Source organism: Urocitellus parryii, chromosome 12 (genome assembly GCF_045843805.1).
Source record: "Urocitellus parryii isolate mUroPar1 chromosome 12, mUroPar1.hap1, whole genome shotgun sequence".
NCBI lineage: Eukaryota > Metazoa > Chordata > Mammalia > Rodentia > Sciuridae > Urocitellus > Urocitellus parryii.
The window spans coordinates 103131817-103144458 of NC_135542.1; the positions used below are offsets into that span (position 1 = coordinate 103131817).

General features: G+C 37.5%; 1 protein-coding gene across 1 annotated transcript in view; it reads left to right on the forward strand.

Moving 5' to 3' along the window:
• Dnah6 (dynein axonemal heavy chain 6) overlaps nt 1-12642 on the forward strand; it is a 275338-nt gene that overhangs the window by 262260 nt on the left and 436 nt on the right. The window contains exons 72-75 of the mRNA XM_026413801.2: nt 446-631; nt 1120-1192; nt 4315-4466; nt 7444-7666. Coding sequence (XP_026269586.2) covers nt 446-631; nt 1120-1192; nt 4315-4466; nt 7444-7666 — 634 coding nt within the window. The remainder of the gene's footprint in view (nt 1-445; nt 632-1119; nt 1193-4314; nt 4467-7443; nt 7667-12642) is intronic.

Below are 12642 nucleotides of genomic sequence, written 5' to 3' on the forward strand. Positions count from 1 at the left end.
TCAGGAAAATACTCTCCTATTTCCCTTCTTTCCACTGGAATTTGCTATTAACTACCTAAAATTTCTCCTATCCCCAAGTCACATGTTATAATATATAAAAATGTATGAAATAGTTGTGCAGGTGGCACACTCTTTTGGTACCAGAAATTTGGGAGGCTTAGGCAGGAGATAGCAAGTTTGAGGCCAGCCTCAATAACTCAGCAACTTTGTGAGACCTTATTTCCAAATAAAAATGACAAGGACTGGGGATGTAGTTCATGCACTGTAAAACACCCTCAGGTTCAAACCCCAGTACCCCAAAATAATGTATGAAATATTGCAGCCTGACCCAGAAGACAGTGTGCAAAAAGGATGGAAAACAGCCAGTAGGCCCTTTGTGTCATGAATGTCATCTACACTTGATAATTATATCTGTAACAGGACACCAATCTTTCTGTACTTTTAGACTTCCCTAGATACACTCAACAAAGCCATTGCTGGATTAGTGGTGATGTCTGAAGAAATGGAAAAGGTGTACAACAGTTTCCTTAACAATCAGGTTCCTTCTCTGTGGTCCAACACAGCATATCCATCCCTGAAGCCACTAGGATCATGGGTCAAAGACCTTATTCTGAGGATTGCATTTATGGATGTAAGAAAATTCTCTTCTTTGTAATTTGATAAATCTCATGTGGCCAGCCCTAAGATCCCTGGGAATCTCTGGCTGACAACTATTGAGATATCATCTAAGCCCAGAGAAATAGAAACTACTAGAATGGCATGACTTTGAAAGTTTTGTACTGATTGTATCATTTTCTCTAGGTTCTTAAAACCTCATGTTCAGTTTTAATCCCAGTCCATTCTTGGGGTCTTAGCTGTGCATGGGACCCCACTGTAAGGTACAGAGCAAATCCAACATGGGTCCAAAAAGTCAGATGTGACTTTGTTGCCATCTCCCTCTCATCCATCCCTGAACTAACCAGGTTCTGGGTTTGCAATAGGACTGGTGGATAAGGGAGTACAACAGGGCAGGCAGTCAAATGGAGATAACAACTAACTCCTAAGAGGCCCTTTCAAATATGTCTTTATTTAGATGACAAACTCAGAAATAAAGTGCCTAACCATATGTTTCTCCGTCAGTTGTGGCTCAGAAGAGGACAGCCCAAATCCTTCTGGATCTCTGGTTTCTTCTTTCCTCAAGGATTTCTAACAGGTACTGGAGCTTTCCCAAGGAAAATCTCACAGAAAAAGATTTTCATTTTGTTTTGTTTTATACACCGGGTTTCTAGGAGCTGGGGAAATGCATGTCTGCTAATGGCCTGAAAATGGAGCTTCCTTGATTATTCATGGGGGTTTGAGGATGGTGGAAACACCAGATATTAACTAGTAACCTAATTCCTGCCCCCTCAGATTACCTAAGAGTGGGCACTCCTGAATCCATGAACAGACTGTGTGTGATTCAGTTCTCCATTTGACCCACACTCAAGGGCATCAACTGCTTTCTACTTGTTCAGGCCCCAGCTCTGAGCAGTCTCCTTTGCTCTAAAAATGCTCTTGATGGGGGCGGGAGTAATAGCTCAGCGGTACAGTGCTTGCCTCGCACATGTGAGGCACTGGGTTCTATCCTCGGCACCACATAAAAATAAATAAAATAAATAAAGGTATTGTGTCCATATTTAAAAAAAAATTTTTTTTTAAATGCTCTTGATGTTCCTCCATTGTCCTTTGGGGAATATGGCTAGAGAGCTCCAAAGAGGATGGGATTTGGAGCAACTTGATTCTAATTAGCCCAGCCCTTAACTTATCTCATTCTTAATCCCTAATAAACAATCCATATAAAACAAGCTGGGTAAAATTCTAAAGTTAAGGGTATTTAAGGAGGTCAAAGACCTCCACAATGAAAACTACAGAACATTGAAAAATGAAATTGAAGAAGACACAGGAAGATGGAAAGACCTTCATTGTTCATGGATAGGGAGAATTAATATTGTTAAAATGGCCATGTTTACCAAAAGCAATTTACAGATTCAGTGCAATCCCTATCAAAATATCCATGATATCATTAATAGAACTACTAAAAAACAGTCCTAAAATTCATTTGGAAGAATAAAAGACCCAGAATAGCCAAAGAAGTTCTAAGAAAAAAAAAAGCAAGGTTGGAAGCATCACAATACCTGACTTAAATTACACTACAGACCTATAGTAACAAAACCTGAATGGTACTGACATAAAAACAGACACATAGCAATGGTACAGAGCAGAAGACACAGAGACAAACCTACACATCTACAGTCATCTGATCCTTGACAAAGGTGCCAAAAACATATATTGGAGAAAAGACAGATTTTTAATCAACAGTACTGGGAAAACTGGTTATCCATCTGTAGAAGAATGAAACTAGACACTTATCTCTCATCCTGAACAAAACACAATTCCAAATGTATTAAAGATCTAGGAATTATACTAGAAACTATGAAAATCCTAGAAAACATAGGATCAACACTCCAACATATAGGCACAGACAATGACTTTTCAATAGAACCCCTAAAGCTCAAGAAATAATGCCTAGAGTTGATAAATGGAATTGCATCAAGTTGAAAATCTTCTGCACAACAAAGGAAACAATTAAAAATATGAAGAGAGAACCTCCAAAATGGGAGAAAGTATTTGCTAGCTACTCTTCTGACAGAGGTTTAATATCCAGAATATATACATCTCAAAAAAACCTTAACACACACAGAAAAAAGAAAACCAAATAACCCAATTAATAAATGTGCATATGACACTTCTCAAAAGGAGAAATACAAATGACTGACAAATATATGAAAAAATGTTCCACATCATTAGCTTTAGGTAGTTGCAAATTAAAATTACACTGATTTCATCTTGTACCAGTCAGAATGGCAGTCATCAAGAATACAAACAATAGTCGGGCATGGTGTCACACACCTATAATCACAGCTGCTCTGGAGGCTGAGGCAGGAGGATTATGAGTTCAAAGCCAGCCTTTGCAACTTAGCGAGGCCCTAAGCAACTTAGAGAAACCCTGTCTCTAAATTAAATATTAAAAAGGGCTAGTGATGTTGCTCAGTGGTTAAGCGTCCCTGAGTTAAATCCCTGGTACCAAAAAAAGAAGAATGAGAGAGAGAAGGAGAAGGAGAAGACAGACAATAATAAATGCAAGAGAGGATGTAGATAAAAAAAAGAACAGTTTTACACTGTTGGTAGGATTGTAAATTAGTACAACCACTGTGGAAATCAGTATAGAGGTTCCTCAAAAGACCAGGAATGGAACCACTACATGATGCAGCTATACCACTTCTTGGTATTTATCCTAAATAATTAAAGTCATCATAGTGACATAGGCATATCCATGTTTATAGCAGCACAACTCACAATATCCAGCCTAAGGGTCCATCAACAGATGAATGGGTAAAGAAATGTGGTATATATACAATGGAGTTTTTTTTCAGCCATAAAGAAAAATGAAATTATGCCATTTGCAGAAAAATAGATGAAACTTGAGAACATTATGTTTAAAAATAAGCCAAATTCAGAAGATCAAGGGTCATATATTCTCTCTCATATGTGGAATCAGAGTGGAATAAAGAAAAGAGAGGTGAGGGGGGATCTCATGAAAATCAAAGAGAAATCAGTTTGACCGAGAAAAGGAACCAGGAAGGGAGGAGAAGAGGGAAAAGGGAAATACTGGGGAATGATATTAGCCAAATTATATTGTTATATTGTGTGCTTATACACATTTGTAACAGCAGATTCCACATTTATGTCCATCTGTAATGCAACAATAAAAATATGGAAAAAATAGAAAGTTAGGGATATTTGGCCATAAATTTTTCTCACCAGTTTGTTTCATGGCAGGGCCATTCATTTCAGAGTTGGTCTTCTTTCCTTTCTTCCCAACCATGGCCAGGACTTGTACATCTTTTGGATTCTTACCACCCAGCATGACCCCAGTTCATGGATGAACTAATTTCTAGTTGAGTATTAATAATTGCTTTTTCAGGCTGGGGATGTGGCTCAAGCGGTAGCGCGCTCGCCTGGCATGCGTGTGGCCCGGGTTCGATCCTCAGCACCACATACCAACAAAGATGTTGTGTCCGCCAAGAACTAAAAAATAAATATTAAAGAAATTCTCTCTCTCTCTCTCTCTCTCTCTCTCTCTCTCTCTCTCTCTCTCTTTTAAAAAAAATTGCTTTTTCTATGGAGAGAAAGCTCTCTAATACTAGAGCAGCCTGGTTGGGGTGCAGGGGTACAGTGTATGTGGAGTAGCAGTGTTATCTGGAGGACCTAGTCTTCTGGTTTTCATATTTACAGGAACTCTTCAAAACCATGCTCGGAAATACAATTTGCCTATAGATGAGCTGAGTTTCAAGTACAATATTATTCCTTCCTACCGAGATCAGGCTGCAGTAATAGAAGCTGCCAAGACGATACAGTTTGGACACGAACTGCCCATGGACCTAGAGGTACTGTCACCTGGTCTTGGGCAAAGAAACTTCTATCTCACTGTATTTAAGAATTTAGTCAATCTCCCTTGTCCTAACCTCGTATCACCTCCCATTTTCAGGAGCAGGAGGGGCAGAGTAGTAATTATATCCCCAAGACAAGCTCCCCCATTGGTAGTAAATAGATGGGAACTAGCTAATTTAGTCTTATTTAGAGTAACTTTCCTAAGCAATACTATTTTATTTCTTAGATATATACATAGTGATTTTTTTCTATCTTGCAGAGATAATATAGCAAAACAATTAAAAACAAGAATTTCACAATCAAACAAACCTGAGTTTGAATTCTGATGCTGCCCACCACCAGCTGTGTGTGCTGTAGCCATTGCTAACATGTCTGCACTTCAGCATCCTCATCTGTAAAATAGGGCCAATGACACCAACTCAGAGTTGAATTCAGTATAAATGAAATGGCAAATGTAATGTGGCCATATAGAACTCCAATAATAAATTACTAGTATTATAAACTAAATTTGTCTACATCATCTACTCAGTTGCCTCCTAGCAGAATTTTTATGATAATGTTATACATTCTCTAGATATAGCCACATTAGCTAACCAACAGGAATGTGTTATGGAAGCAGTTTACTCTAGTGCAGTAATTCTCAGTGTGCAGTCCCCAGACAAGGAGCAACATCATCACCAAGGAACTTGCTAGAAATGTAAATTCCCAGGCCCCACCCAGACCTATTGAATCAGGTTCTCCATGCTGAAACCCAGAAGTCTATACTTTAATAAACCCCATAGGTAATTCTTAGCCCACTAAAGTTTTAGAACAACTGCTCCAAAATATGAGTAATTCTCAATCTTGGCTGCAGTTAGAATCACCAAGTGAGCTACTTAAACATCCCAGATCCCACTCTAGGATGCAGGCTCTGATTGCATCAGAATCTCTGGAGTAGTTCCAGGCATTGTTTTTGTTTTGTTTTAAAATATTCTATTTTAACTGCCACTGTTGATCTGAACTGCCTGACTTATATATGCAGAGACATTGATGGGGGAAGGGAACCTCTGCCTCTAAGCATCTCTCCATCCAACATGCTTTATAAATATTATTTTTTATATGTGCCATGAGATCAAAGACCTGCTCCTGATTGCTTTTGTCAAGAAAGTATTCTCTAACCAATCAGAATAGTTGGGGTGAGTGACTTATGAAAATTTCCTTAAAATATCATGGTCGTTATTAGTAGAAATTGCTCCCAGGTAATTGAATCAGTATTCACCCAACTTAGATCTAATTGATCTACTCCTTTTTCTGATTAACAAATCATAAAAAGACAGCCATATTCATGGCTTATTCTATGAAATACTCTAAGATGAATACCTCTTAGTTGCCTGTATCTTAAAATAACAATAAAAAGGCATACATGCTTAAAGAAATTTGTTTTAGGATCAAAATAATTTTCAAAGTTAGGAGAAAATTTGGAGGTACACTCCTCATTATTTTGAAAGCTTTCTTGGCCAGAATGGTGTCCCAGGCCCATATCAGGAATAATTGAGGTGGCAGCAGAGCAAAACATCTACATAGAAGCCCTAACCAAAGCATTCCAGGATGGTGTCCCTGCTTGTGCCTGGCACACACTTTCTGCCACAGAGGCAGCCTAACAGACAGAGTTTACAGTGACAACCAGGATCTCTTACACTCCACCCCACCCATGCTGTGCACTGAACCATGACAATGCCTTAGAATCTCTGAGATCTCTGGGGATCTCAGATTGTCTAGCTGGCCTGTCTTTTGATCCACCCAGAAAATGTCTGAAAAAGAAGCCAGGGTGTGTGTTTTAAATAAAGACAGCTTTATTTCTGTTACAATCAGGCAGGAACACTGGCAGCCAATTTGCCACCTTTATGCCACTTAGGAAAATGCTCTCCCTCTGTGTGGATGTCCAGATTGCTCCTATACATGGTTTGGTAAGGAGGTGGCAAGATGACTTTTAGACAAACCTATATATACATAGCACCTAAGAAAACAAGAGGCCCACCCCACACTGCTGCACCCAAGAAACAGAAGGACACCAAACAGCAAAGACCAGTCAAAAAAATTCGTTTATTATAACCTGTACTACATATTGCTAGTGATGTTTAATCCTCTGTCCACAGGCATGATTCTCCTTTTATTCAAAGGCTCAGGGCCAGGCCCAGATTTGGAAAGATGGCACAGGTGTACCCATGGAGACATCTAATCCCAGGACACTAAAGGATACGGTCTCTCTTCTCTCTCTCTTCCTTTCACTAGTAATATTATAAAGTAATCATATTTCTAGGTCAGGCATGGAGGCGCATGCCTGTAATTCCAACAGCTCAGGAGGCTGAGCAGGAGGATCACAAGTTCAAAGCCAGTCTCAACAAAAGTGAGGCCCTAAACAACTCATTGAGACCCTGTCACTAAATAAAATACAAAATAGGGCTGAGGATGTGGCTCAGTGGTCAAATACCCCTAAGTTTAATCCCTGGTACCAAATAATAATAGTAATAATAATCGTATTTCTTTAAGCAGAAAGAAAGAAAAAAAGGAGTTTTCCTTAGACACTCTGTAAATATTATTGCCAATATACAATATATAATCTGTCTTCAAAGAGGGCATCCAAATTCATGAAAGACCTTGCTAAAAGATGATAATCCCATTCCTCTTATCCTACTCGATTCTCAAGAGAAAGGGAAAGCTATTTTATCATGATATCAGATAGTCTGAAAGCCCATAAGTGGACTTCCCAGGGGCATCCCTATTGACATCCTGGTGGAGTATGGAAAGTACGAGATACAGTATCAAACTAAGAAGCAAATTATTTTATTTCCCAGATTCTTGGGATGCCCCTCTTTAAAATATAGCAACAATAATTTTAGGGTGTTTTTAGAATTACTTTTTAAGGATATGAATGACCCTAAATGTTGATCATCTACTCCTCCTGTCACCTCTAATCCTGTGAGTATCTTTCAGTTGCCTTCTCCTGAGGATGGTGTTCTTGTTCATGGGATGTTCATGGATGCTTCTCGATGGGATGATGAGGTGATGATTATAGAAGACGCCTTGCCTGGACAGATGAATCCAATGCTGCCTGTTGTGCATTTTGAACCACAACAAAACTATGAGCCAGACCCAACACTTTACCACTCCCCACTCTATAAAACAGGGGCCCGGGCAGGAACACTTTCGACTACAGGTAAGGATGTTCTTAAGATTAGTACAGATAATGACTAAATAAAAACTTCAATAGAAGCCCAAACACTAGCTGAAATGCACAAGGAAGTTCTTGGGCCAATTAACTAGACTTATAATAAGGCCACCTGTAACTTATGAATTTATAAATGTTGTAAATTGTATTTGTTCTAATATTGAGTGTAGATTGACATTACAACACTAATGCTTGTTTCTGTTAGAATCTAATCAGTAGAAAAAATAGAGTTTAATGAGCAGAGACTTCCATTTTCAAAATGATGGACTGAATAGACACTAAAATCTCTCACCAAATCCATTTTGACAAATCTAAGAAAAGATATTTTTTAAAATAAACACATAGATGGAAATCTGTGTTACAAAGCTCTGGACCTGAAACTCAGATACAGCCCTGAAAAAGGGAAGCAGATAGAAAGGAAACCATCTCAAAGCTGAGAGACAGCTAAAGAATGAACAGAAAAAAAGTCCCTCAAAATATAGCACCATGGGGCTGGAGATGTGGCTCAAGTGGTAGCGCACTTGCCTGGCATGCATGTGGCCCGGGGTTCAATCCTCAGCACCACATACAAACAAAGATGTTGTGTCCGCCGAATACTAAAAAATAAATTAAAAAAAAAAATATATATATATATATATAGCACCATATAACAGGAAAAACTGAGATTGTGTGAAGAGCCAGAATCTCCAATATTTCTCTAGTAGGTAACCTAGAAGAAGTGAGGAGAATGGAGAAGAGGGAATAGTTGAAAAAATAATGGTTGATAATTTCCCAAAACTAATGAAGCACTTGTATCCTTAGATTAAGAGATCTCACACAGTTGAGGGGTGATTTTTAAAATAGTGAAGGAATGTGTTGATATATTTAAAGGGTGGTGTCCAGTACAGTACATAGTAAATACCACCTAAGTAAACTGCAGGCAGAACAAGCAGTCGTGATGAAAATTTTGTCTGAACAGTGATTCAGCTTTTTGCCTGGATTTGGATGTGAACTTATGGGTAACAAAATTAGATTTAAGAACTATGAAATATTTCACTTTAAGAAAGGAAACTGCCTATTTAAATTTTTTTAAATGGTAATATAAACTTTAGTCATGATCCAAGAGTTCTGGCACAGAACAATATTAATCTTCTCACATATGAAAAGGGAAAACCTCGAGTAGTCAGCATCTCTGGTATCTGAGCCCTGCAGCTAGGAACTCTGGGAGGATATAAGAAGCTTCTCTGTGAGGAAAGGTAATCTCATCTCACAGAAAAGGATGAGGTAGTCTTCACCCACTAATCAACATCCAACTTGAGACAATGATGATATCAATTCAATAGTTTTCAAATTCAATGAATAGAATACTTACTGGTTAAATATTAGAGGCTCTGATTAAGGTAAAAATCCATACCAGGGTACTTACTCAAACTCCTGCATTATTCAGGAAGTCCTAACCAAATCAATAAGAAAATGAAAAAAAAAGAGAATTATTTGCCAATTTAATTGATTAAATGGAAAACCCAAAATAATCTACAGAAAATCTGCTAGAAATAGAAGTCCAGCAGAATTGACAAATATTTTTAAATATTTGTAAATTTTAAAATCAATAGAATTCCTGTGTTCCATCAAAAACAAATAGAAATGAAAGTGAAATAAAATATTTCATTCCAATAAAAAATACAATTGATTAGAAGACTAGGACCAGACCAGACATAAAGGGGCAAAATCCTTTTTGAGAACTTCATAAAATGCTATTGAGGGCCATAAAACAAGACTTTATAGAGGAACTATATCATATTTAGTGGTAAGATTCCATATTGTAAATATTCCAATTACATCCCAAATTAATCTCTAAATTTATATTTATTTTATTCTCAATAAAATAAATATAATTGTTGAAAGAACTTATTAGTCTGGTACTTATATAAAATCAAACAAACTAATAAAACAAAGAATAACAAAAAAACAGTTTTAAAGATAATAAGACAAGAGAGTCTAATTTTAACAAATATTAAAATGTAGTCATTAAAGTGGTATTACAGTGGCACAAGATTCAACAAATAGATCACATGTACCCTGGAGAGCCTCAGAAACAGGGTGTGTATGTGGGAACTTGACATAAAAACAGCATCATTTAAAATTGGTCAGGAATGTAGAAATTATTCCACAAATGGTGCTGGAACAATTGGTTGTACTAAATTTAGATCTTATACCACACACATAAAAAATTAAACCACATATGGATTATTGAGACTTAATTGTCACTAAATTATAGAATAATTATCCCCTAATGAAATAATGGTAATAATGTTCAATGGTTGCTAATATCCCAAAAAAAGAAAATCAAGAATAAATGTGCTTCCTGATAGAAGTTCACACCACTTATGAAGTGTTTGTGCCAAAAACTGAAACCTATATATGATTAAACCTCTAGATCTCTAATACTCTTTTACAAGAATAAAAGAACATGTTTAAAATCACCACCAGGATGTCATTGGAAAAATCCAAACTCTGGGAAACTTAACAGGTCCAAAAACCCTGGTTGCTTCAATAAATACATGGCTAGGGGTGGCAAAGAAGCAGAGGGGGAACCTACCAATTAAGAGATTTAAGAGACACATCACTATTATAAGGTATGGAACTTATTTGAAACCTGAATCAAACTAGCCATTAAACACAGATATAATTTATATTTACTATAAAAACATATATGTATATACTCACATACATATACACTAATTGGAGAAATTCAAATAATAACTATATATTTGTTATTGGGAATGACTAATGTTTTGCTATAATAGTGCTTATGCTTTTGTTCTTGCTATAATAGTGCTTATTATAATAGTGCTTATAATAGTTCTTATGTTACTGTAACAATGCTTATGCTTTTAGGAGTTACAAACTGAAATATTTGAAAAACATGTATATGTTATCTAGTATTTGCTTCAAAATAATCTGAAGAACATAAGGAATGTGTGGGGAAAGGATGGGGACAAAAGGAACTTCAACTTTATCTATGTTTCGATTTTTCCATTAAAAGAAAAAAAAAAACAGGGCTGGACCTGTGGCTCAGTGGTAGCTCACTTGTCTAGTGTATGTGAGGCACTAGGTTCAATCCTTAGCACTACATATAAATAATGAATAAAATACATGTCCATAAACATCTAAAAAAAATATTTAAAGGAAAAAAACATGATAAAACATTAATAGTAAGTCTGGATTTTGGTCAGTGCATTCTTAAAATTTATCACTACATTGTTCAAGTTAAAAGTTACTTTATTTGAACTAAGGCATGTCCAGGTCTTCAGAGTAAGGAGTGATGGAAACAGGCAGTTCATATCTTTTTTAAAAATATATATTTATTCTTTTTAGTTGTAGTTGGACATAATACCTTTATTTATTTATTATTATGTGGTGCTGAGGATCGAACCCAGGGCCTCACATATGCTAGGCGAGTGCTCTACCGCTGAGTTACAACCCCAGTCCCAGTTCATATCTTAATACAAGTCAGTGGAGGCCTGAGTTAATCTTGGGTGCAAAAGATGTTCATTCACCCAGGTACAGCCCTCACCCCACTAAAAGCTAGTCCAGCTAAGACCACTGACAGCATCTGATCCTGTATGGAGGCAGCAAGCTTTCCTTTAACCTGGCTTCATAGTTCTAAAACCCATTTAACCCTTCCTGCCAGGTTCTCAAATATTGCATACAAAGTACCAATGACCCCTGAGAAAAGACAATCTTTATTTTTACAACTGTTCCATACACACCCAGCTACTCATAAGCTCCTTCTAGTCATCCTATTTCTTTCCTAGCTCCTATAAGAAAACTGTGGCAAATTCCTTTTAACCATGATCCACTGGTGGAATAGCAGTATAGTTGCTTTAACGACCCTTGTTTTGCAGTCCCTAGCACAGAACCTGATATCCACTTTCTAGGACATATGACATGTGGTCAACATACCAATCCCAATCACCACTGTTGGAGACAGTTGTATATAACTACTAAATCATTTCTGTATTGTACAATGAACCCCTTAGAAAGCAATGGTGAGATGTGGAGATTAAGAATTATTGTAAGTCAGCTAAATTCATTTCTGGACAAGAGCAAACTGATTCAACTTAAATCAGATTCAATGGCTGTAGGAATTTGGTTATGTCCCCAAGTACTTCCTCATACCTAGAGGAGGCCTCATACAGTAGAGGCACTGATTATCTGAGGGGGATGTGTGCATGGAAGTGTGGAAAAGGGAAGGGGAGGTTGTAAGGGGATGCTTAGGACCTTGGACTAAATTTCTGTGTCCCATGAAATCAGTAAGTATATATTAAGACTATCTAGGCTTGCTTTCCCTCAAACTGGGGCTTGTGGCATGGGAGGTCTATCACAGACACCTCAAGGCCACCATGAAGGAGATGGCACACAAAAGTAAGGAGAGGGAGATATAGGCATTATCTACTGGGGGCATCAGGGCTTTCCCCAAAGTTCACACAAATGGGGGCTGCTATGAAAGCAGTGTTATAAGTAGCAATCCCATTCCAAGGGAGAGACCCTATTCTCAACCTTATCCTGGTCCCCTCACAGAGACCTACAATGGAAAAGTTGCAGAAGTGCTCTTTTATATTATATGTGTAAGAGCTGAAAATAGAAAATACCTGTAACTATGCTTATTCATCTCAGGAGCCCAACTGCCTACCACTACAGAATAGAACAAAGAATGCGTGGATGGATGGATGGACAGGCAGATGGGATGGATGCCCAACCCACAACTACATCCTCCTTTGTGCCACTGAAAACTCAGTCTTGAATCCTAGTCCACTGCCCTAGGTTAAGACTGCAGAAAACTTAAAACATAGCTCATAAAGTTATAAAGTCTAAGCTATAGAGGTCATAAAGGACCATTATTCTAAACTCTTTTCATGTGTGTGCATGTGTGTAACTAGGCCTTGAATTCAGGACCTAGAGCATGCTCTATAAGCATTCTA